The sequence below is a fragment of the Leptopilina heterotoma genome, unplaced genomic scaffold, assembly GCF_015476425.1.
Source record: "Leptopilina heterotoma isolate Lh14 unplaced genomic scaffold, ASM1547642v1 Lhet_14, whole genome shotgun sequence".
Taxonomy (NCBI): domain Eukaryota; kingdom Metazoa; phylum Arthropoda; class Insecta; order Hymenoptera; family Figitidae; genus Leptopilina; species Leptopilina heterotoma.
In genome coordinates, this window is record NW_025110859.1 from 1154172 (window position 1) to 1178716 (window position 24545).

At 24.8% G+C, this 24545-nt stretch overlaps 4 protein-coding genes across 5 annotated transcripts; 3 read left to right on the plus strand and 1 right to left on the minus strand.

Annotated features, from left to right (window-relative positions):
• The first annotated feature begins 686 nt into the window (after positions 1 to 686).
• On the plus strand, positions 687 to 7586 carry LOC122497935 (cytosolic non-specific dipeptidase). The gene is made up of 5 exons (XM_043605365.1): positions 687 to 873; positions 2698 to 3148; positions 6309 to 6734; positions 6807 to 7280; positions 7383 to 7586. The coding sequence occupies exons 1-5, from the start codon at positions 839 to 841 to the stop codon at positions 7425 to 7427; spliced, it is 1431 nt and encodes a 476-aa protein (XP_043461300.1). The 5' UTR covers positions 687 to 838; the 3' UTR covers positions 7428 to 7586.
• A 162-nt stretch (positions 7587 to 7748) lies between these two features.
• Positions 7749 to 12718, minus strand: LOC122497936 (alpha-L-fucosidase-like). Of its 2 annotated transcripts, none has more exons than XM_043605366.1 (7): positions 12563 to 12718; positions 11950 to 12208; positions 9032 to 9277; positions 8585 to 8947; positions 8282 to 8500; positions 7991 to 8214; positions 7749 to 7926 (listed from the first exon to the last, which is right to left on the minus strand). In XM_043605366.1, exons 2-7 carry the CDS (start codon positions 12179 to 12181, stop codon positions 7831 to 7833), a joined length of 1380 nt encoding a protein of 459 aa, XP_043461301.1. In that variant the 5' UTR covers positions 12182 to 12208; positions 12563 to 12718; the 3' UTR covers positions 7749 to 7830. The 2 variants fall into 2 exon arrangements, with proteins under 2 accessions (XP_043461301.1, XP_043461302.1); XM_043605367.1 differs by lacking the exon at positions 12563 to 12718 and adding an exon at positions 12465 to 12524.
• A 311-nt stretch (positions 12719 to 13029) lies between these two features.
• LOC122497941 (6-phosphogluconolactonase) lies at positions 13030 to 16746 on the plus strand. Its single transcript, XM_043605371.1, has 4 exons — positions 13030 to 13250; positions 13664 to 13864; positions 15753 to 16036; positions 16177 to 16746. Exons 1-4 carry the CDS (start codon positions 13130 to 13132, stop codon positions 16330 to 16332), a joined length of 762 nt encoding a protein of 253 aa, XP_043461306.1. The 5' UTR covers positions 13030 to 13129; the 3' UTR covers positions 16333 to 16746.
• Positions 16747 to 17454: 708 nt separating this feature from the next.
• On the plus strand, positions 17455 to 24156 carry LOC122497943 (pescadillo homolog). The gene is made up of 8 exons (XM_043605373.1): positions 17455 to 17615; positions 17840 to 18073; positions 21762 to 22269; positions 22366 to 22508; positions 22625 to 22884; positions 23134 to 23321; positions 23398 to 23585; positions 23787 to 24156. The coding sequence occupies exons 1-8, from the start codon at positions 17592 to 17594 to the stop codon at positions 24039 to 24041; spliced, it is 1800 nt and encodes a 599-aa protein (XP_043461308.1). The 5' UTR covers positions 17455 to 17591; the 3' UTR covers positions 24042 to 24156.
• Positions 24157 to 24545: the final 389 nt, after the last annotated feature.

The window sequence follows — 24545 nt, forward strand, 5'->3', positions numbered from 1 at the left end:
AATAAATTCTCAGAATTCTCATGTTACTTATATATAAGGAAAGAAATACAAAATTCTAATTGAAAAATTTATAACAAAGCATTACTAATAAAGTTTTTCACTTATTTTTCATTTTATACGCTATAATAGTGTTTTAAAGCAATTTTTTAAAAATTCCGCATTTTGAAATTGAAATCCGCATTTTTGCGCATGCGTCTCCGCAATCATGGTCATAAAGGTCATAAAGGCCTAAGCACAACTACTTTGCGAATGTCGTTCGCGAATGTAAAGCATGCGTTAGAAAAGGACACAAATATATCTCTGTTCTTTTCTAACCCATGCATTGCGTTCGCGAACGACCAACGACATTCGCAAAGTAGTTGTGCTTAGGCCTATAGAGTCTAATTTTTTAAATATCTCGCTTAAACGAAATTTTTAACCATAAGTTTATTAGGATTTTATGTTTCATTTTTAAAGAACTATTTTTTGCAATAATAAAAATCGATTTTATTTTTTTATTGATTTTATTATTGCAAAAAATAGTTCTTTAAAAATGAAACATAAAATCCTAATAAACTTATGGTTAAAAATTTCGTTTAAGCGAGATATTTAAAAAATTAGACTCTATCCCATACACTTTCTATACAATGTTTGTGCACCAGTTAGCATCCATCTTGAATTTTCCCCCACCGAACATAGCCTTATCAGGTCTGGCAACACTGCCAGAGAGTTTGAGAACTTGTTATCAAAAGTGATTAGTACAATTACAATTAATCAACGCCCTATACTGAAAGTGCAACAATTAAAGATTTTGTTTTATAATTTTTTGATTTGCGATTATTTACAATTTTCGCCAATCATGGCTCTACCATCTACACTGGAAAATCTGTTCAAGTAAAAGTTTTATCTTTTTGCCTGTTTAATTAAACAAAGGGAATATTATAATTGTTTTTTATTTGTTAATTATTTAATACATATTTAAATCTGTTATAAAATGTTTGAATTTTTTTGTTAACAAAATTAAATTATTTTTACTTACAAAACGAACATTTATAGCAAAATAATTTAATTTTTTACAAGCGTATTTATTATTGTACTTTTGTAATTTTTTATTATAATACCTACAATAGTTATTATTAAATAAATTAATTTTTTCGATTTTTGGAAGACGTATATAAAAGGTAAAAGAAAAACACTCTTACTTTTTTATAAAATCAGGTCACTTTAATAAAAAATTTTTTTATAAAAATTAATACAACACAATTTTAAAAAGAATTAAATTTAAACAAAAAATAAAAAACAATTTTTACCTATAGTTAAAGTCAATAAAATAAACATCACGTCAATAAATTAAAAAACCATAAATAAACGCAATACAACAAAAAAATAAAATATTTAAATTTACAAATCACGATCATACTTATTAAAACGAGTGATTAGTCGGATTAGTCAAACTGACTGAGCCGGTGACAATTTTCGCGTTATATACAGTCGATGGGGTCATGACCCGCAATCAAAATATTATGAATTATAACCATTATTTCAATTTATTAAGCAAAGAAAAATAAGAATTACTAAGAAACTGTATATCTTCCTTCTTGAAAATAATAGTAAAATTATTTCATTTAATATAAATCATCTCAGAAATTAATCGATTTTTATAAGAAATTTCATAATCTAAAATTTCTGCATCATCAAAATTAAAAGAATGATTATATTCAGTTTGATGTTTGTTCACAACAGATTTGTGGTTTTTGTTTTTATGCTCGCTAATTCTTTTTTCAAAGTACGCTTTGATTCACCAATATATGTTGCAGGGCAACTATTACAATTAAATTTATAAACAATATTATTCCGATCCCACTTTTTCGTCAAGTCCTTTCCTCTAATTTTATTACAGAGCTTAAGCTTTTTTCCACAATAGGAATAGAAAGTAAATTATATTTTTTTTAAATATTAGATAATTGATAATAAATATCATTAAAAGGAATACAGATTTTAGGTAGTTGTTGATAAATACTAACGATATTGTTAGTTTGTTTTTTATCTATTGTTTTATGAATTAATGAATGTTTTCGAATTTTAATATTTTTTTGTATAAATTCTAAAGGGTAATCGTTGTTTTGCAAAATTTTAAAGATTCGTTTAATGTTTTCATTATGAAAGGACTTGTGAGACAATAAAATTGCTCTATCATATAAATTGTAAACAATGTTCTTCTTTTGTTGAATTGGATAACGTGAAAAATAATTTATCAATCTATTAGAAGAAATGGATTTTTGATACAAATAATTTCTAGTTCATGAGTGAATTTTAAATTAATATTGAACGAATTAAACGAACCTGACCACCGATATGTCGTCTATTTTATAAAAAAGTAAAAGAGTGTTTTTCTTTTACCTTTTATATGCGTTTTCCAAAAATCGAAAAAATTAATTTATTAAATAATTGTGGAAGAATTTACTAAATATTTAAGTTATTATTAAATAAATTCAGAATAGATTGTTACGATAACCAAAATTTAGATATAAAACTTGGACTTTCAACTAATCTGGTTTCCATCAGTAAAATAATTATATTTTATCAATTTTGTAATTCCTCTCAAGTGTTTTTCTCTTCAAATTTTTCGGATTGAATATACAATTTGAATGCGTATTTTAAAAATAACTCATCGCATAATATAAAATTTAGCACTAAACATGTAGAATTTGTTTTTAGGTATATAGACGAGCACAAGGCGGAGTATATAAAAACTCTTGCAGAAGTTGTTGCTATAAAATCGGTCTCAGGTTGGCCTGATAAGAGAGATGAGGTCGTGAGAATGATGAAATGGGCCGAAAAGAGAATGAAATCATTAGGTTCATCGACTGAATTGGCGGACGTGGGCACGCAAGAATTACCTGGAGGAGAGGTGATTCCATTGCCACCGGTTCTATTGGGTCAACTAGGTAAAGATCCAAAGAAAAAGACTGTTCTCATTTATGGACATCTCGATGTTCAACCTGCCTTAAAGGAAGACGGATGGGACACGGATCCTTTTACTTTGGTTGAAAAAAATGGAAAGCTCTACGGTAGAGGAAGTACGGACGACAAGGGTCCAATTCTTTGCTGGATTCACGCTCTAGAAGGCTATAAAGCTTTGGGTATTGATATTCCAGTTAATGTCAAGGTAATCAAAACTAATCCTTAATTTTGTTTTATACTTCGGACTCATCTACTACAACCTACTACATATTTACTACTTTTCTTACAATTTCCTACTATTTAGATACTTTCTCTCTCGCCAACAGTTGAAATAAAAAAAAAGATTCTAAAAGTTGTAATAAAATTCTTTGGAACGATTACATTTTCAAAAAATTTTCGAAAATAAATGATTTTCAATATCTAGAATTTTAATAAAATTCCAAAAATGAATTTTGATAAAATTCAAGAATTAAATTATTTTCTCAAATAATAAAATTTTTTACGAGAATTCAATTATTTAAAAAAAAATTAAATAAAATTCTTCGCAAAAATTCAATTATTTTCATAAATAATATAATACTTATCAAAACTTCAATTATTTTTAAAAAAAAACTGATAAATTCTTTAATTCTTTCTTTAAATCTTTACAATTATCTAATTATTTTTCTAAATCATAAAATTTTTCACGAGAATTCAATTATTTAAAACGAATTAAATAAAATTCTTCGCAAACACTCAATTTTTTTATAAGTAATAAAATCATCACAGGAATTGAATTATTTAATATATTTCATAAAATTTTTCGAAAAAAATCAATTTAAAAGTTTTTATGAAATTCTACCTCAAGAATTCACTTAGTTCACAAGCAATAATAACATTTTCCATAAAAATTCAATTATTTATTAAATTTTTTTAAAAAATGCAGGAAGAATACAATTATTTTTGCATGAATAATAAAATTCTTCTCAAGAATCCAATTACTTTTAAATATTTTAATAAAATTCTTCACAATTATTCAATTATATTCCCAAATAATAAAATTTTTCACAAGAATACAATTATTTAAAAAAAAATGAAACAAAATTCTTTGCAAAAATTTAATTATTTAAAAAAATAACAATAAATTCTTTAATTCTTTTTTTAATTCTTCTCAATTGAGCTTCCGGATCAAAAACTCGATTTACCGCTTGAAAGGCTTAAATTATCGAAAATATTTAGATTCAAAAAAATACTTTTAAAGATTTATTTAAAAAGATTTAAATAAAATTCTTCACAAGAATTCAATTATTTTTAAATAAATAATAAAATTCTTCTTAGTAATTCAATTATTTTTGCTTCCTCGTGAGGAAGCTTTGTAGTCGTTTAATTTACAAAATATTTAAAAATCCTTTTAACAAATTTTCTTCTATATAGGACTATGTTATATAAGACTCTAAACAATTGTCCGGATGTGTGTGTGTGTGTGGATCCCGATTTTTGTGAACACGATAACTCGAAGAGGTTTTAACGAATTTGGCTAAAATTTACCAGGTATATTTATCATAAAAATATCTCGAAATGGATTGATAGACTTTAAAACATTCTCAGAAAAAAATTTTTTTTTGACTTTTTTCTAAAAAATCTTTTTTTTTTAAATTTTTTTTAAGTTGGTCATTGAAGTTAATATATAATAAAATCTTATTCTTTGCATCAAGACGAATCGATTGGTATATAAAAAGTATAAATTGTATGAGAATTTACAGAGTTAATCACAATTAAAGCTAAAAAATTCGCATTTTTATCAAAAAATGAGTTCTTTCCGCAAAATTATGTTGCCGTATAAGAAAATCTTACTCATTTATTTCTAAAATCTTATTCTTTGCACCAAGACGGATCGATTGGTATATATAAAGTATATTTGTATTTAAATTTATAGAATTAAAGCCAATTACAGACAAAAAATTTGCACTTTTAATAAAAATTCATTTTTTCTTAAAAATCATGTTGCTGTACAATAAAATGTTATTATTTATGGAAAAATAAATCAAAAATCTTATTCTTTGCATCAAGACGAATCGATTGATGTATATAAAGTACATATTCTATTGAAAATTATAGAATTAATTACAATCAAATTTGAAAAATTCACTTTTTTACTAAAAATTTTTTTTTATTTAGATTCATATTACTGTATTTCTATTAAGGCGAATGAACTTTATTTTATAAATGTTAAATTGTATTAAAAATTATTTAAAAATGAAATATATTTATCGTTAATGCTTCCTCCACGAGGAAGCAAATTTTTTTTGCTGATCGTAAAGAGGAAGCAAAATGTTCATGTAATGAACATCTGGATTTACAACTTGTTTTAAAAGTTGTTAAATTCTTTATAAGAATTAAATTTTGAGAAACATTCAATTATTCATTATTTATTTTTGTATTTAAATAATTGAATTTCATTTGAACTTTCTAATAAGAATTGATTTAAAAACAAATTTCAGTTGAAATTTTAGATAATAATTGAATATTAAAAAGCGTTATAAGTAGTTCGATTTTTTTAGAAATATTTAAATTATTTTCTAAGTTTTAATTTAAATTCTACTTCTTTTTTTTAAACTCCTTTGTATATACAGAAATTTGTAAAATGCAAACTATTCCTTTGTGGGCTTATTAGCCCTAGAAACGTATATTTTTAATAAATAAAATAAATAAATAAATTTCTTCAAAAATACTATTACCTATTTATTTAAAAATAATTTTTGAAAGTAAAATAATAAAATTTATTTAATTTTAATTTGATAAAATTTACCAATACCTAATTGGAAATTAAAATAAATAAATATTTTTAATTTTTAAGAGAATCTAAATGTAATTACATTTTTGAGAAATTCATTGAAAATTGTATGAAAAATAATAAAAATTCTCTAAAGGATTTTATTATTTATGAAAATAATTTAATTCTATGAAAAATGTTGTTATTTGTAAAATTAATTGAAGTTTTTTGAAGAATTTTATGAAAATTTAAAAGCATAATTCAGTCATTTCGAATATTTTAATTAAAATTGTATTAAAAATAATTGAATACTTACGATGACTTCTATTATTTATAAAAATAATTAAATTCTTATGAATAAATGCTATCAAAATTAAAAAAAAATAATTATTTTTATTTTAAACATTTTATTGAAATATTTTAGGTAATTGAATTTTTTGAAGAATTTTATAAAAATTTAAAAGAATAATTCAATTATTTCGAATAATTTAATTAAAATGTTCAATTTTTAGTTTTAGTAGATGAGTGCGAATCCTGAGTTTGTCTTCGAGAGAAAAAAGTGTGGAATTTATTGTCTTCTTCTTAAATGACTTTAGGCGTTTTTTCATTACAGTTCGTCTTCGAGGGAATGGAAGAAAGTGGAAGTGAAGGTTTAGATGAATTATTGTGGGCCCGTAAGGAATCATTTCTGAAAGATGTCGATTACGTTTGTATCTCTGACAATTATTGGCTGGGAACGACAAAACCTTGCATAACTTATGGTCTCCGTGGGGTGTGTTACTTTTTCCTGGAAATTAAATGCGCCGATAAAGATCTGCACAGCGGTACGTTCGGTGGTTCAGTTCATGAAGCAATGTCCGATGTTATTTATCTCATGAATTCCCTTGCTGACGTGAAGGGGAAAATTTTAATCGACGGCATTTACGATAATGTCGCTGAATTAATTCAAACGGAAATAAAATCCTACGATAATATTGAATTCGACATTGATGAATATCGCAGTAGTATCGGTTGCACTAAATTAGTTCACGAGGATAAGGTGAGCAGCTTTTTGAATTGAATAGAATTTGATCTAAATTAATATTTTTACTGAGATTTATTCTTTTTGCAGAAACAATTATTGATGCACAGATGGCGAAATCCGAGTCTTTCGCTTCATGGAATTGAGGGAGCTTTCAGTGAGCCTGGTTCAAAAACGGTGATACCGGGAAAAGTCGTTGGGAAATTTTCAATGAGAATTGTACCAAATATGACGCCCGATGAGGTGGAGAAGAAAGTGACGAGTCATTTGGAGAAACTGTGGAAAATAAGACAGAGTCCAAATAGTATGAAAATATTGATGAGTCATGGTGGAAAGGCGTGGACTGAGAATCCGGATCATCCGCATTACTTGGCGGCACGGATTGCCACGAAACATGTCTACAAAGTTGAACCCGATTTGTCGCGGGAAGGTGGATCGATTCCAGTGACACTGACTTTTCAAGAAGTCACTGGAAAGAATGTTTTATTATTACCAGTTGGTGCCGGTGATGATGGAGCTCATTCGCAAAATGAAAAGGTCGACGTTCGCAATTACATCGAAGGAGTGAGTATTTCTTCAATTATTTTTCAATATAGTTTCAAGTTACATTTCATTTGAATTTTCAAGATTTGAAATTGTCTTCAAATTGAAAATAATTTCTTGCAGACAAAACTACTTGGTGCATATCTTTACGAAGTTTCTCAACTTTAAAAAATCGAGTTTCCAAACGAAGCCTTTGTTTAATGCAATTTTTCCGAAATTGTGATCAGCACAAAAGACTGGTTTATGGTATGAAATACTTTTATTTTTCACTATTTTAATACATTTATAAAGAATTTATTATGCCTAATAAAGTTTACCGACTAAAAATGTTTCTAAAATACTTTTCATAATAAGTAATAGTTTCCCTTTTATTTTATTTACTACGTTTTCAGTTTTTAAAAATGTTTTTCGATTAGAATAATGAAACTAAATTCAATATAGACTTATTTTGGGAGAAAAAATATAGAGAATAGAGGAAAATGAAAAGCATTCACGATTTGTAAGCACATTTATCAAAAAGTACAGCAAATCAATTTTATAACAAGGTGTAAAATTGTAAAATCTGTAATAATTACAAATATGTATTTATCACTACCACCCAAGCTGGATTGCCTTTATGGGCTTCTACTGGCAAATCAATGAGAACGTAATTTGAGCGCTGTTCCCACTGAAAAGAAAATTAAAAAACAAAAATTAAGATATATTTTAAAAAAAATTTCGAAAATTCTTACCGTAAGTTCGTAGGGATAACCAAGAAGATTTATTGGAGTTAAAGCTGGAATATTGATAGCTGATAAGCCCAGATTATTATTTTTTGGCCACGAGAGTAGAATTGCGTATAATTTTGTGCCGTCTTTACTTTGCGTGTACCAAACATCTCCAGACAATGTGTCATTCTGAACATTCCAGGGTTTCGTTTTATAAATTGCCTCTCCGTTCGTTGATAACCAATGTCCTGAGACAAGAAGAAGAAAAAATTAATTTTCAAAATTTATTTTTCAATTTTTTTCCATATATTTTACCCATTTCACGAAGTCTTTCTTCGAAAATCGGTGAAATTATTCCCTCCTTCGTTGGACCAACGTTCATCAATAAATTCCCATTACAACTGACAGTTATGACTAATTCTCGAATTAACTCCTTCACGGACATGTAATCCTTCAGATCGGCATTCCTTCGAAAACCCCAAGATTTTCTGTCGATTGTCATACAATTTTCCCATTTATGAGCTTGCAAGACTCCTAGTTAAAGCAAAAAAAAGTAAAGAAAAATTATTTTTAGAATTTATAGAAAAAGAAAATTGTTAATTTATAAATTTAAATTACCAGGATCGTAGCGATCAGTGCAAGTGTAAAAATCACCGTGATGACAGGGAATGTCCCTTCCCCATCGATCATTGACAACTACTGTTTCCTTGACAGGACTGTAATTATACAACCAACTTAAGAATTCCTTCGACTCCCAATAAGTATCAGGCGCTTCCCAATCACCATCCGACCAAATTACTTCCGGTTTGTATAAATCAACGAGTTCGTTTAATTCGGGAATTATTTTTTGCGTGACAAAACTGTTAGTTGTGAATTTATTCTTCTTATCCTCGAGGTACAATGGATTGAACCATTCATAGAGAGAATGATACAGACCGAATGTCAAATTTGTTTTACTTCGTATTGCCTTTGACAATTCACCTAAAATTCAATTCATTTATATTATTAAAAATTGACATTAATATTGTTACAAATACAAGTACGCAACAAAAAGGCAGAGCTTACTTATTAGATCCCGCTGTGGTCCGACGTCCTTAGCATTCCAACTGAATGAATATTTCGAAGGCCATAATGTATAGCCCTCATGATGTTTACTTGTTAAAATTACATATTTCGCTCCAGATGCTTGAAAAATTTCACTCCATTGTGTGGCATTAAAAAATTCGGCCGTAAAATCTTTAGCAAAATCTTGATAGGAGAAATTTGGATGATAACGCTTTTTCATAAAATCCGTGTACAGTGGATTTCCAGCTACAAATGAAAGTACAATACAATACAATAGAAATCGAAATGAAAATTTATTTATTTATTTCAAGCTTCACATTATCATAAATAATAAAATTTTTTTAAGGAATTCAATTATTACTTTCATAAAAAATAATTTTAAATTCTAGAAAATAATAATTGAATTAAAATGATGAAAATAATTTTGATAAAGTTACAGTAACAATATTCTTATAATATAAAATAATGATTTTATCTCTCGGTCATCTTCAATTATTAGAAAACCTGAATAAATAGATCACTCCGAGCAATCGATATCTTCATGTTTTATAACAAATACTTTTATAAGTTGTTTAATTTAAAAAAGGTTTGAATTTGAATCTTTTGAAGAATGTTAATTCCTGTGGAAAATCCTGCTCCAAAAATAAGATTAAAAATAGGAATTGTGCAAATATTATTCTTCTTTTTCTAAAACAAAATAATAATTTTGTTAAAAAAAATTGTGATTCATAAACAAAAATAATGCAAAATAAATAAATTTTCTATTTCTTAATCACAGTTGTTTAACAATTTTCTAATTTTGTTTAGAAGTAAAGAACAAAAATCTGCATAATTTCAATTTGACAAAACATAATATTTAACAAAATTTTAGTCTTTTAATGAAAAGAAGTGAAAAAAATTCTGATGATTTCTATTTGTCATTACAATTTTGAATTAATTGAATTAATTATAAAATAAAAATAATTATAACACAATAATATTTAATTTATTTTATACAATCTATCTAAAGATAACAAAAAACAAAAGTATAAACAAAAGACAACTTCAGAGTGTGAGGAACAGAAAAAGTAAATGAATGAAAGAATTAAAGAACATTCAAATTATTATAGTTAATTATTTAAAGTAAAAATTTAAATGTTATTACAGTAGAACAATTAAAATAAATTTTCAACGATTTCAATTTAATAATCTTTTCAAATTTAATTATTTGTAAAAAAAATTGAACTATAACGCTTTTAATATTTAATTATTATCTCAAATTTCAACTGAAATTTGTTTTTAAATCAATTCTTATTAGAAAGTTCAACTGAAATTCAATTATTTAAATACAAAAATAAATAATATGAATAATTTAATGTTTCTCAAAATTTAATTCTTATAAAGAATTTACAAACTTTTAAAAAAATAATTGAATTACTAAGAAGAGTTTTATTAAAATTATTTTGAAAAAAATTGAATTGTTACGCAAAGAATTTCATTAAAATTTTTGAAAATAATTTTATTCTTTAAGGGCATTTGAACCATGATGACGTCACAGATTTAAAACTAATGCTTTGCACAAACTGTGACGTCATCAAGGTTCAAATCCCCTTAAAGAAATTTAATTAAAAATTTATTAAAAATAATACTTAAATTCTAATAAATAAATTGTAGCAAAGATTATTGAAATAATTAAATTTCTTTGATAAATTTTTAAGAATAATAACTTTTTTCGAGAAATTTGATAAAAATTGTATTAAAAATAATTGAAATTCAGCATTGAGTTTTATTTTTTATAAAAATAATTGAATTCCTGTAAAAAATGTTATTATTTATGAAAATAATTTGTAAATAATTGAATCATTGAGAAGAATTTTATTATTTATGAGAATAATTGAATTCTCGTAAAAAATTTTATTATTTGGGAAAATAATTGAATAATACATGAAAATAATTTGTAAATAATTGAATCATTGAGAAGAATTTTATCATTTATGAGAATAATTGAATTCTCGTAAAAAATTTTATTATTTGGGAAAATAATTGAATAATTGAGCTCCCGAATCAAAAAACTCGATTTGCGTTCGTACAGGGAATTTTCAAGTCAGTCAGGCCCCAAAAAAAAATAAAGGAAAATAAAATAAAAAATTTTTCAAATACATATTCTTGTAGATAATGAAAAAGCGCAACTCTTTTTCCTTAAAAGTATTTTTTCGAATCTGATTATTTTAGATAATTTAAGCCTTCCAAGCAGCAAATTGAGTTTTTGATCCGGAAGCTCAATAATTGTGAAGAATTAAAGAATTTTTTAATTTTTTTTTTTAAATAATTGTATTCTTGTCAAATATGTTATTATTTGGGAAAATAATTGAATAATTGTGAAGAATTAAAGAAAGAAATAAAGAATTTTTTAATTTTTTTGAAATAATTGAATTTCTGAGAATAATTTGATTATTTATGAAAATAATTGAATTTTTGCGAAGAATTTTATTTAATTCTTTTTAAGTAATTTAATTCTTGTGAAAAATGTTATTGCTTGTAAAAATAATTGAATTGTTGCGGTAGAATTTCATAAAAAGTTTGTAAATTGACTTTTTTCGAAAAAGTTTATGAAATATATTAAATAATTCAATTCCTGTGAAGGTTTTATTACTTATAAAAAAATTGAATGTTTGCGAAGAATTTTGTAAAAATTCAATTGTAGAATTTTATTAAAATTTGTAGATATTAAAAATCATTTATTTTCAAAAATTTTTCGAAAATGAAATCGTTTCAAAGAATGTTTTTTTATTTTGACTGTTGGCGAATTTAAAGTGAGGCCAATTTCCCCAAAAATATAAAGAAAAAAGTGGCTTTTAGTGTAATAAATCTAAAAAAGTATCCAAATGATAGCAAATTGTAAAAGAAGTAGTAAATAGTAATAATAAAAAGTGTGTTACCTTTCCAATTGTACCAAAACCATTCGGATCCAAAACTGGGAACACTGAAAACTCCCCAATGAATGAAAATTCCAAATTTCGCATCATCGTACCAAGTAGGCAAAGCTCGTTTATCCAAACTATCCCAATTTGGTTCGAATTTTTTTGAATGATCATAGGAAATTTGATTTGCCAATGAGGAGTCGAAGAAAAGGAAAATTGAAGACAAAGCAAATAAATAACGAAGAATCATCTTTGGTAATAAACACTTACGTGTTCACTGGAAAGAAAATTTTTGTTGTTAATATCTTTTTTCATTTTTAATTCTTTTCAATCAGTTAAATTATAATAAATTACCGGAATACAACGATTATTAATATAGATTGTAATTAAAAACAAAATGATAATTTCAATAGAAACAAATTTTTATCAAATTTAATAAACTTAAAATGAGTTATGTATACATTTTTGTAATTACGAATTACGCATGTATATTATTTATTTTGTGAGAAAATCGATAAAAAGAGTGCACTGACCATTAAAATTTTTTTTTATCCCCGGCACAAGAAAAGGAGAAAATTAATGTAGTACATAAAAGAAAATTGTGATTTCAAGTCCTTATTATTAAAAATACCTTATAAAAAAGTAATAAGAATTGTTTCCATAGAAAAACTACTATTTTCAACAATATCACATTTGTCCATTTGAGACAAAATCTTGATAAGCTTACATATTTAATTAGCTTTCCACTGTTGCACACAAGTGTAAACTGGTCACAACAATGACGAGCCAACACAAAGAAAAGTCGACAAAATTTGTCCACATCTGTCATTCAGATTGGAATTTAAAATTGCTAATGTAATTACAATAAATAATTGCCGAATTCTAATAGAAATATACCGAACTTGTTGGATTGAACAAAAATAAGTCAATTCTTGAACGAATTAAAATTACAATTATAATTTTCAAGAGTTTTCACCGTTTTTACAAATATTTTCGCAGTCTTCTTTTTGAATTTTGAATTGTGATTGGTGATTATCGAGACGAATGAAAAGAGAGGATTATTTGTTTCTTTGTAAACGCGCCTTGATCATTTTTGTCAAGGTCATTCGTCACCAGTCTTGATTTTTGATGGTCATTCGGTTTTTCTCCGGCAAAAATATATATATATAGTAAAGAAAAACAATTTTCTTATTTAAAAATGTTTAAAATATTAATTGAACCTGAAACTAGTGGTATAGTGAAACAATTAGCGACTCTTATTGAAAAAAGTGCAAATGAAGCAATCGCTAGTGAGGATATTTTCAAAATTGGCTTGTCTGGTAAGGATATTGTTGGGTTAAGGTTAATTTCAATAAAATTGATAAGTAGTTTTACTTATTATTATTTTAATTATTCTATTTTTCCGTTTGTCATTTTTTGTTCAAGTTGGACATTTTTTTGGAAATTTTATATCTTTATGAAGAATCAATCATTTTTATCAATTAAATTTTAAAGCTGATACAATGATCAATACTTGGCTCTTTAAATTTTTCGTTGGATAAAATATTTTTTTACTACTTGTTATTAAAATTGTTTATTGTCCTATTTTTGTAAAGTCTAACTTTACAAAAATAGTTACTTTTTATTAAAAAATGTTTATTTTTGTAGTGATAAATTTTTTACTATTTTCCAAATTATGGTAAATTTGATAATGAAATGTTAAATACGTTAAATACCTATTAAAACCATTTAGGTGGATCTATGGTGAATTTTTTGGTTGATGGCTTACCGACAATTTCAACTGATTGGAGTAAATGGCGTTTTTTCTTTTGCGATGAAAGAATTGTTTCGTTTGATCACGCTGAATCCACATATGGATCTTATAAAAAGAGCCTTATAGGAAAAATTCCAGTATCAGAGGATCAATTTATAAGAGTTGATCCAGAACTTTCTGGTAAGTTTATAACATTGTAATCGTAATAATAATTATTATTATTCAGGGTTGATACGCAACCTGGAAACCTGGAAATGTCAGGGAATTTTATAAACCTTGAAAAAACCTGGAAAAGTCAAGGAATTTTTATCGAAATCCTGGAAAATTGTTGTTTTCTAAAGTTATTGGGATTCTTCTTGAAATCTAATTTTTCTAAAATACTTCAAAATTAATTCAATTTTAAAAGAATTGCGTTTACAATTTTCATAAGTAGATGAGCTTCAAGAGATTTTGATTTAAAATTTTGTAAATTTTCAATTTTAAATGAATTTAATTAAAAATATAAAAAAAATTTTAAAACTGCAATTCTTCTGAAATAAGTTAAATTTTTTAATATATATATATAACTAGTTTTATTAAAAATAATGGATTTATAGATCAATTTTAGTTAAAAACACTAAAACAAATTGAATTTTGAAGCAATTACAAATGATTGCAGAAATTCAATTATTTTCAAAAGTAGTAAAAATCTTCAAAGACATTCAATTATTTTCAAAAATTTTAATTATTTTCAAAAACTTTCCTTAATTTAATGATTTTCAATATCTACTAATTTAATAAAAATTCCTAAAAGAATTTAATTAGTTAAAAAAAATTGTAATAAAATTCTACCCAAACATTTAATTATTTTCATAAATAATAAAAATTTCACATGAATTCAATTATTTACAAATTTTACCTTCATATATTATTCAATTATTTTCATAAATAATAACATTTACAGGGATTCAATTATTTTTATAAAAAATAAAACTCAATGCTGAATTTCAATTATTTTTAATACAATTTTTATCAAATTTCTCGAAAAAAGTTATTATTCTTAAAAATTTTATTAAAATTTATCAAAGAAATTTAATTATTTCAATAACATTTGCAACAATTTTTTTTTAGAATTTAAGTATTATTTTCAATAAATTTTTAACTAAATTTCTTTAAAGAATAAAATTATTTTCAAAAATTTTAATTAAATTTGCGTTACAATTCAATTTTTTTCAAAATAATTTTAATAAAATTCTTCACAGAAATCCAATTATGTTTAAAAATTAACAAAAATTCTCGTCAAAATTTCAATTATCTAAATAAAAAATTAAATTCCTCTCCGAAATTCAATTATTTTCAAAAATTATATTAAAATTCTTGGCAGAATTTCAATTATTTTTTATACAATTTTCATCAAATTTCTAAACAAATGAAATTATTCTTAAAAATTTTATTAAAATTTGTCAAGAGAATTAAATTATTTAAAAATTTGTTGATAAAATTCTTTATTTAAGTTCAATTTTAAGAAACATTCAATTTAATAAAATATTTATTTTTGTAGTTAAATTTTTGTAGAATAATGGAATTTTTTTTAATTATTTGAAGTTTTTAATTTCTAATATATTTAATTGAAGAATGTCAGAATAATCGAAATTTCGTAAAATTAAATTGTAAACAAAAGAATTTGAAAATTCACAAAGAACTTTTTCAAAAATTATTTTTAAAAAATTGACATAAAGAAGAATTCTTCTTTAGTTGAAAATTCTAAAAATGAATAATCGTAATAATGATAATAATTTTTGAAGAAGTTACAGTAACAAAGTAGCAAGTTTTAATTATTATATGTTATTGAATTTCAAATTTTTGAATATCTTAATTTCTATATAAAAAAAAATAATGATTAAATATTTATTTAAAAATAAAGTTATTGATGTTTTCGAATAAGTTTCGTTTTAAAAACCTGGAAAAATTCTGTTTTTTAACCTGGAAAACCTGGAAAAGTCAGGGAAATTGAAAAGATCAAAACCGTGGCAACCCAGTTATTATTTGTTTTTGAAAAAATTAACCAGATTCTTTTATTTATTTTTAGCGGAGGAAGCTGCAAAGGATTATATTAAGAAAATGTCTGTTTACTTTCCACCTGATTGTGTACCAAGGTTTGATGTTTTATTACTGGGAATGGGTCCAGACGGTCACACCTGCTCGTTATTCCCTAATCATCGTCTATTAGAAGAAACAAGTCTCTGGATCTGTCCCATTAATGATTCGCCAAAACCTCCTCCATCGAGAATTACTCTAACATTCCCAGTTATTAATAATGCTAAAGTTTGCATTTTCGCTATATCAGGAGACAGCAAAAAGAATATGGTGAAGGTAAGGAAAACAAGCCACCAAACAAAATTTAAATCATAAATAATGTTTTGATAAATGATAAATTAAAAATTAAAATATTTTTCTACACTAATTTCTTTAATCAAAGAATTATTTACTGAAAGTAATTGTTTTTTTTAAAGCGTATATTGAAGGACAAGGAAAACTTGCCAGCAACGAGGGTTCAACCCATTGACGGTTCACTCTATTGGATTCTCGACCAAGACGCAGCAAAATTATTGGACCAAGTTTCATTACAAAGAATAGAAAATTCCGATAACATTCCAACGTCTGTTTAAATTATTTTATAAGTGCAAATAATTTTTGTATATTTTGTACAGATCCTTCTCAAAAAATTCAAAAACAAAGGAAAAAATCATTATACCGAGCAGGATTGTCATCTATTTTATAGTACAATTTTTGAGCTTTATAAAAAAAACACACACACACACGCTGGTCTGATCGTACTTAATATTAATTTCATTAAAATATATTTTGTTGACAATTTTCAAAAAAAAAGAAAAAAATTACCGACTGTTATCGTTGAAACAAAAGCGAATGGATTTTTATCAATGCTGCCTTATTAAACAAATTTATAAAAATTTCTGCAAATGTTAAAAATATCATTAATGTGAAAAATCAAAAAAAAATTCTATGTTTAATTTTGCTTATGTAGCATTTTGATCTGAAATTAAAAATTATTTATAGCTTAATAATTGATAATAATTCTTCTTGGCTGCTTTTTTTTATAAACACTCTTAGGAAGACTTTTACAATTTTTAACAAGTAGGATCGATAAGGAAAATATTTGTTTGTTATGTTATCGTGATTGAAAAATAATAAGCATTTCGATTTTTTTCATATTTGGAAATCATAATACGAAGGTTTTAAAAAAATTAACAAATTTAATTAAACTTCTTCTTTTTGTCTTATTATTAATTAAACTGATATTAATTAACATCTAGTTAATTACATTTTAGTAACTAATTAATTATTTTATAAATTTTTCTTTTTAGTTTCTATTCAGATTATTCAATGTTTATAAATTTCAAATTGTTTCATTTTTTATTATAATTTAAAAAAATATATTATTTTATTGTTGAATTTATATTGCTTTGGTAAAATTTTGTCACACAAAAATATTGACAGATTCGATTATTATAAATACCTGATAATGTGATTAATTGCTTAATTAATAAAATAAATCAAAATGGATCGAAAAACTGAGTCCGAATATTTATTTGAGCGAGAAATCAAGAGATAAATGAAACTCTAAAACCTAATTTTGAATTAAATTACGATTGATTGATTAATTAAATTTATTAAATTAAATTAGGAAATTTTTTAAATTAATTTTCTTCAATGTACTTCTAGCGCCACTGGTGGCGATAATCAGATTTTCGGACACGAGTATAAATGACGTGGGACGCGAAAGTTTGTAGACTCTTGAAACACGTGTTGAAACAATTATTTCTAAAAAAAAGTCTCGAAAAAATGTTTTACTGTTAATTACGTTAATAATTTGTGGTTAGTTTAATAAATATTAACAACTATTAAAATGGTTGTCATAGGAAAGAAGAAGGTAAGTTATTCAAATTACTGACAATTTATTACAGCTTGTAATTCAAATTTGGAGTTTTTGAGGTTAGGTTCTCTTTAATTTTGTATTTATTTTTCCTTCAAATTTTTAATCTAAAGAGTGCGTATTATTACAAAAACTATTCGAAACAATAATAAATACTTTTAGTATTAAGTATTACATAATTTGAAAATAATTACTTTATATAATTATTATTGTAATTTCAGTATAAATCAGGTGAAGGAGCTCAATTCCTAACGAGGAAGTCGGCACTCAAAAAGTTACAACTTTCTCTCAATGATTTTCGCAAATTATGTATATTAAAAGGAATTTATCCAAGAGAGCCTCGCAATCGGAAGCGAGCTCAAAAAGGCAAACCAGGAATCAAAATTTTGTATCACAAAAAGGATATTCAGTTTCTAATGCACGAGCCGATTATTTGGAAATTACGTGACTATAAGGTATATAGTCTATTGTTTCTTCTTCTTTTTCTTCTTCGTCCATTTATTTTTTTTCTTATTTAATAAATTATTTTTTCGATTTTGGAAGAGGTGAAAAGTTCTTTATTTATTGCCGAAAGAAAAAGAGGAAGAACTCTTCTGCTTTCGTCATTTAATAACAGAAGTGATCTAAAGGACGAAAAGTTCCTAATTTTTACGATATAGTTTTATTTTCATAAATAATAAAACTCAATACAGAATTTCAATTATTTTTAATATAATTTTAATCGAATTCCTCGAAAAATGTAATTATTTTTAATAATTGTATTAAAATTCGTCAAAAGAATTCAATTATTTTAAAATTTGTTGATATAATTCTTTATGAGAATTAAGTTTTAAGAAACATTCAATTATTCAATAAGTTATTTATTTTTGTATTTAAATAATTGAATTCTAGTAGAATTTTCTAATAAAAATTGCTTTGAAAATGAATTTCAGTTAAAATTTTAGATTATAATTGAATTTTTAAAGCACTCTATCGTGGATTTTTAGAAATAATTGAATTTTCAAAAGGTTTTAAGTGAAAATCTCGAAAAATTTGAACTTTTCATACTTTTAACTGACAATTCTGTAGAAGAATTAATTTTTTAAAAAAGTTAAATTGCGGATTTTATTAAAAATTATTCATGGTTGCCACAGAGCCTGGAAAACCTGGAAAAGGTATGGAATTTAGAAAAGGGTATGGAAAACCTGGAAATAGAATGGAATTAAAAAAAATTTCTGGAATTTCGACTGTTTTTAAAGATTTTTAACAAAATTTTAATTTAAAATTATTATTCAATGATTTTCATAAATAAAAACATTTTTTTCAGGGATTCAATTATTTTCATAAATTCATAATAAAACTCATCGCAGACTTTCAATTATTTTTAATTTTTAATACAATTTTAATGGAATTCCTCAAAAAATGTAATTATTCTTAAATATTTTATTAAAATTCAGCAATGAAATTCAATTATTTAAAAAACTTTTGCTACAATTTTATTATTGCAATTTAAGTAGGGTAGAGTGGGGTAAAAAAGCCATGGTGTAAAAAAGCCATTTGAGTTTTATTTAAAAACTATTAAGCCGATTTATCAGCTGTTTAGAATATAAATACTATTAGGTAATACGCAACTTTTGAATCTAATTTGAATGTTGTACCTAGATTAATATTGTTTTTATTGTAATTTTAATTTTTTGTTGCTTTTTTGAAAACATTTTGGTGAACTTTTCAAACATATTACAATCTGATTAAGTGAACGAATAGTAAAAGTAAATGTTTGTACATAAGGAGAAAAGTATACCGAAAACGTGTACAATGTTAATTTTTAGAAATTGAACTGAATTGACAATTTATTTTTGCTTTTTTTAATAACTGGTCTTGGGTGTAAAAAAGCCAGGGCAAAAAATCCATTGAATATTTTGTGAAATTCACTTGTTTTCTATTTAAACTAACCTTCTTATTTTACAAAATTTCTCGTGTTTATTTAATAAAATAAATTAAACACGACGAAAAAGTAGTTCAAAGTGCATTTAAAAAATAAACAATGAATAAACGGTTGCAACGAAATATGTTATCTGTGGTAAAACTTAAAGAGAACTTCTAAAAAAGGTACGAAAAATTGGCAGTGCAAATCGAAAACAGGTAAACTTAATATAATTTTCAATTTTCCTTGCTAAAAACTCTTTCATAATTATTAAAATATTTTTCAAATAAGACTATTTGTCATATAAATAAAGGAAAAATATAAAAATACCTAAATTGATAACGTGTTTTGCTAAAATCGTAGGGTGGCTTTTTCACCCCACCAGGTGGTGCAAAAAAGCCACTTGCAGTGCTTTCGTAAAACTCTTATAACTTAGTCCTTTCATAAGATAAAAAATATTTCCGTCAAGAATTTTCAAGCTTAATAACTAAACTTTCAATAACAATTGGAAATTTGAGAAAAAAATTTTAAATACAGATTTTACAGCATCAAAAGTGAAAATGTGGCTTTTTTACCCCACTCTACCCTATTATTTTCAATACATTTTTAATTAAATTTCATCAAAAAATTGAATTATTTTCATAAATAATGAAATTCTTCGTAACAATAAAATTTTTTTCAAAATAATTTTCATAAAATTCTTTGTAGAAATTTAATTAATTTCAAAAATTTGTCAAAACTCAATTATTTTTAATGTCTATTATTTCAATAAAATTTCACAAAAAAATTCAATTATTTAAAAAGATATTTTAATAAAATTCGTCTCAGGAATTCAATTATTTTCAAAAGTATTCTAATTCTTCGCAGAAATCCAATTATGTTCAAAAATTTACAAAAATTCTCGTCAAAATTTCAATTATCTAAATAAAAAATTAAATTCCTCTCCGAAATTCAATTATTTTCAAAAATTATATTAAAATTCTTGGCAGAATTTCAATTATTTTTAATACAATTTTCATCAAATTTCTAAACAAATGAAATTATTCTTAAAAATTTTATTAAAATTTGTCAAGAGAATTAAATTATTAATAAATTTTGTTGATAAAATTCTTTATATGAAAATTCAATTTTAAGAAACATTTAATTATTTAATAAAATATTTTTTTTTGTAGTTAAATAATTGAATTCTCGTAGAATTTTCTAATAAATATTGATTTAAAAATCAATTTCAGTTAAAATTTTAGATTGTAATTGAATTTTGAAAGCATTATAGCGTGGATTTTTAGAAATAATTGAATTTTCTAAAGGTTTCAAATTAAAATCTCTGATAATTTGAAATTTTTATACTTCTAATTAAGAATTCTGTAGAATTAATTTTTTTCAAAAAGTTTAATGGAATTTTTTTTAATGATTTAAAGTTTTTAATTTCTAATACATTTTTAATTGAGGACTGTCAGAATAATCAAAATTTCATAAAATTAAATTGTAAAAAAAAAATTTGAAAATTCTCAAAGAACTTTTTCAAAAGTTATTTTAAAAAAATTGATTTAAAGAAGAATTTTAGTTGAAAATTCTAGAAATGAATAATCGTAATGATGAAAATAATTTTTGAAGTAGTTACTGTAACAAAGTAGCAAGTTTCAATTATTGAATTATTATTATTGAATTTGAAAATTTTTGAAAATTTTAATTTCTATATGAAAAAATAATAATGATTAAATATTTATTTAAAAATGAAGTTATTGATATTTGCGAATAATTTTCGTATTAAAAACCTTGGAAAAATTCAGTTTTTTAACCTGGAAAACCTGGAAAAGTCAGGGAATTTGAAAAGAGCAAAAGCGTGGTAACCCTGTTATTTGAGGTTTTTATTTTTTAATGTATATTTAAGTAATTGAAGAATTTTCAAATAATTAAAATTTTGTGAAATTGAATATTGTAAACAAATGGATTTGAAAATTGTGAAACAAGTTTTTCGAAAATTATTAAAAATAATTGATTTAAAGAAGAATTTTAGTTAAAAATTTTGAAAATATTAATTGAATTGAAATGATGAAAATAATTATAGTTATAAAAATTTTAATTTATACCTAGTTATAAGTAAAATGATCTCTTCTTTGACTCGGACTGGTTATATTTTTGTCAGTAGTTGATCCGTAATTTTTCATTTTTGGTCCGTAAAGTCCGTATTTTTAAATACTTTCACTGCTTCGATACAAAAGTTTTGTTTGAATTTCTAGATTTTCAATAAAAAAGTTGGTCGAGCGAAGGCAATGAAAGACTTTTCCGAAATGAAACGCTACTTGAGCAATCATCCAACAATGAAAATTGATCATATCGTGAAGGAACGTTATCCAACGTTCATCGATGCCCTGAGGGATTTGGACGATTGTCTCACACTTTGTTTTCTGTTCAGTACATTTCCATCGATGCCACATGTGCCAAGGGATCAGAGTCTCCTCTGTAGAAGATTAACCGTCGAATTTATGCACGCAATGATTGTGGCCAAAGCAATTAGAAAAGTATTCGTTTCCATTAAGGGTTATTATTATCAAGCTGAAATCAAGGGTCAAACAATAACTTGGATCGTCCCTCATCATTTCTCCTTTGAACCACAAAAGAAGAACGAAGTCGATTTCAAAGTTATGTCAACATTCGTCGAATTCTATATTGTTATGCTTGGTTTCGTCAATTTTAGACTCTATCATTCTTTGAATTTATTCTATCCACCAAAATTCAACACAATTGGTAATAACTATTACCATAACTTATAACCAAATTTTTTATTATAATAATATACAATAATTATAATTCAGCTAATTGGGAAATTTCTATTTTTTTTAGAGAAAAACGCGAGTGCTCTGGTCGATGAGGAGGCATTTGTGTCGGAGAGAATTAGTGCTTTGAATATTTCTCTACTGCCGGCGAATTCGGTCGCACAGACTTTAGAGGAAGAGGAAGAAGTCGAAATTGACAATTTTTCGAAGGTAAATATTGTTTTGTTGATATAAATAAATTGTTAAGTCTTAAAATGTGAAAAAATATTAATATTTACAAACTATCAAGTCATAATATCAATGAATTGTTATTTAATGTTGAATAGGATGCAGATCCAACAGCACAAGAAGAAGTAAGAAAAGAGGTGGAGAAAATCAAGACATTAAAAAATTTATTCAAGGGATTGAAAATTTACATAAATCGCGAAGTGCCAAGGGAGCCACTAGTTTTCATTATCCGTTGTTTCGGAGGAGAAGTTTCCTGGGATAAGTTGCTTTTCGTCGGCGCTTCTTTTGAAGAAAGTGACGAAACAGTGACGCATCAAATTATTGACAGACCAAGTGTTGATAAGGAATATTTGTCAAGGTATTTCAAAGCAAATAATTTCGATTGTTTATTTATTTATTATTTCTATAATTATAAGATTTATTTATTATATTGTTAAAGAGTTATTAGTTATAAAAGTTCTTAGAGAGTAATTAAAATTAAAGATCTTAAAGTGTTGTTAGAATTATAAAAGTTCTCAAAGAGTTGTTGGAATTACAAAAAGTTCATAAAGAATTATTTTACTGAAAATTAATATTCCGTACTTAAATATCAATTGATCAACTTTAGATATTACGTTCAACCTCAATGGATATTCGACTCTGTGAACGCACGAGAACTACTTCCTGTAGAAAAATATTTAATGGGTGCAGTACTTCCGCCTCATCTTTCACCCTTCACGGACAATCGACGAGATCAAACTTATATTCCACCTGAGGAGCGAGTACTCATGGATCCCGAGTATCGTCTTAATAATCGTAAATTTTTACACATTTCATTAAATTACTATTTAAGTATTTTATTCCCTTTGCCTAATTCTAATAATTTTTGCAGTCGAAGAAGAAGACGATGACGAGGAGGAAGAAAATGATGACGAAGAAGAAAATGAAGAAGAGGAAAAAGACGCGAGTAACGAACAGAAAGAAATTAAAACTAACGAAGAAGTCGAAAACGAGGAAAGTAAATCCGACTCCGAGGACGAAAAAGAAACCGAAGTGTGCGAACGAGAACAGAAATTAAAGGTAATTATATTTTGAATTATTAAATAGTAAATACAAAATAAAAATTATTAAATACAATTTAATTTTCCAATTTTCTAAACTTGTGGTTTAATTTTAATTATTTGATTTAATTTTTTTTATTTTATTTATTTTTTCCTTCATTTTTCTCTATTGAGTTAAGAATCGAAATAAATTTCTTTGAATTTCCAAATTTCGAAATAGAAAATGAAAACAAAAATGGGAGAAGTGACGAAGGAAATTCCTTGGGAAAAGGATCGCCAAGAGAGACAGGAGTATCGACTACGTGAAAAGATGGTTAAGAAGAAACATCGTAAATTATACAAGAGTATGATGAAAGGGCGAGAAGACAGAGCCAAGGAAATTTGGCTTTTGAGAAAAAAGAGACGCATTCACGAAACAGCGGAAAAGGAGAAACAAAAAGAACTCCGAAAATCAAAGAAAACTAAAGTTCAATAATATTTCTTTTATAGGTATGTTAAACTAATTAATTTTATTTCATTTATTATTAAATGACTATAAATTATATATCATTATATAATTATATTATTATAATTCAAAGAAGAAAAAGAAACCACACATCCCAAATAAACTCTTCTTTTTATTTTTCACCAATAAAATTTTGTTTCACCTATTGGAAATTCTGCTCCAAAATTTCTTTTTTTTCAGAGTTCCTTTTCTTACATTAAAACAAAAAACAGTTTCCTTATTTATTCCCTTTAGATATTTTAGTTCTTTTATTAATTAATTAATTCGATTTTTACAGGGTTGCCACAAATATTTAATTTTATTTTTCCCTGACCCTAAAGAATATTCTGATTCACTTTAAAAATTATTAGATACTCAAAAAATGTTCTATTACATTTGTTTACAAATTTCTTTAATTGTAAAACTATTCAAAAACATCAATAACTTAATTTTTAAATAAATAGGATATAATTATTATAATTTTTCCGTAGTATT

What these genes read in the sequence shown, in the direction of transcription:
- LOC122497935 (XM_043605365.1), top strand. Translation starts at nt 839, where the DNA reads ATGGCTCTACCATCTACACTGGAAAATCTGTTCAA. An exon ending in ACACTGGAAAATCTGTTCAA is followed by an intron (nt 874 to 2,697) that starts GTAAAAGTTTTA and finishes ATTTGTTTTTAG; the next exon opens with GTATATAGACGAGCACAAGG. An exon ending in TTCGCAATTACATCGAAGGA is followed by an intron (nt 7,281 to 7,382) that starts GTGAGTATTTCT and finishes AATTTCTTGCAG; the next exon opens with ACAAAACTACTTGGTGCATA.
- LOC122497936 (XM_043605366.1), bottom strand. Translation starts at nt 12,181, where the DNA reads ATGATTCTTCGTTATTTATTTGCTTTGTCTTCAATTTTCCTTTTCTTC. An exon ending in GTTTTGGTACAATTGGAAAG is followed by an intron (nt 9,278 to 11,949) that starts GTAACACACTTT and finishes TTTCATTTGTAG; the next exon opens with CTGGAAATCCACTGTACACG. An exon ending in ACCACAGCGGGATCTAATAA is followed by an intron (nt 8,948 to 9,031) that starts GTAAGCTCTGCC and finishes ATTGAATTTTAG; the next exon opens with GTGAATTGTCAAAGGCAATA.
- LOC122497941 (XM_043605371.1), top strand. Translation starts at nt 13,130, where the DNA reads ATGTTTAAAATATTAATTGAACCTGAAACTAGTGGTATAGTGAAACAA. An exon ending in AGTTGATCCAGAACTTTCTG is followed by an intron (nt 13,865 to 15,752) that starts GTAAGTTTATAA and finishes ATTTATTTTTAG; the next exon opens with CGGAGGAAGCTGCAAAGGAT. An exon ending in GCAAAAAGAATATGGTGAAG is followed by an intron (nt 16,037 to 16,176) that starts GTAAGGAAAACA and finishes TTTTTTTTAAAG; the next exon opens with CGTATATTGAAGGACAAGGA.
- LOC122497943 (XM_043605373.1), top strand. Translation starts at nt 17,592, where the DNA reads ATGGTTGTCATAGGAAAGAAGAAG. An exon ending in ACCAAAATTCAACACAATTG is followed by an intron (nt 22,270 to 22,365) that starts GTAATAACTATT and finishes TATTTTTTTTAG; the next exon opens with AGAAAAACGCGAGTGCTCTG. An exon ending in AACGAGAACAGAAATTAAAG is followed by an intron (nt 23,586 to 23,786) that starts GTAATTATATTT and finishes ATTTCGAAATAG; the next exon opens with AAAATGAAAACAAAAATGGG.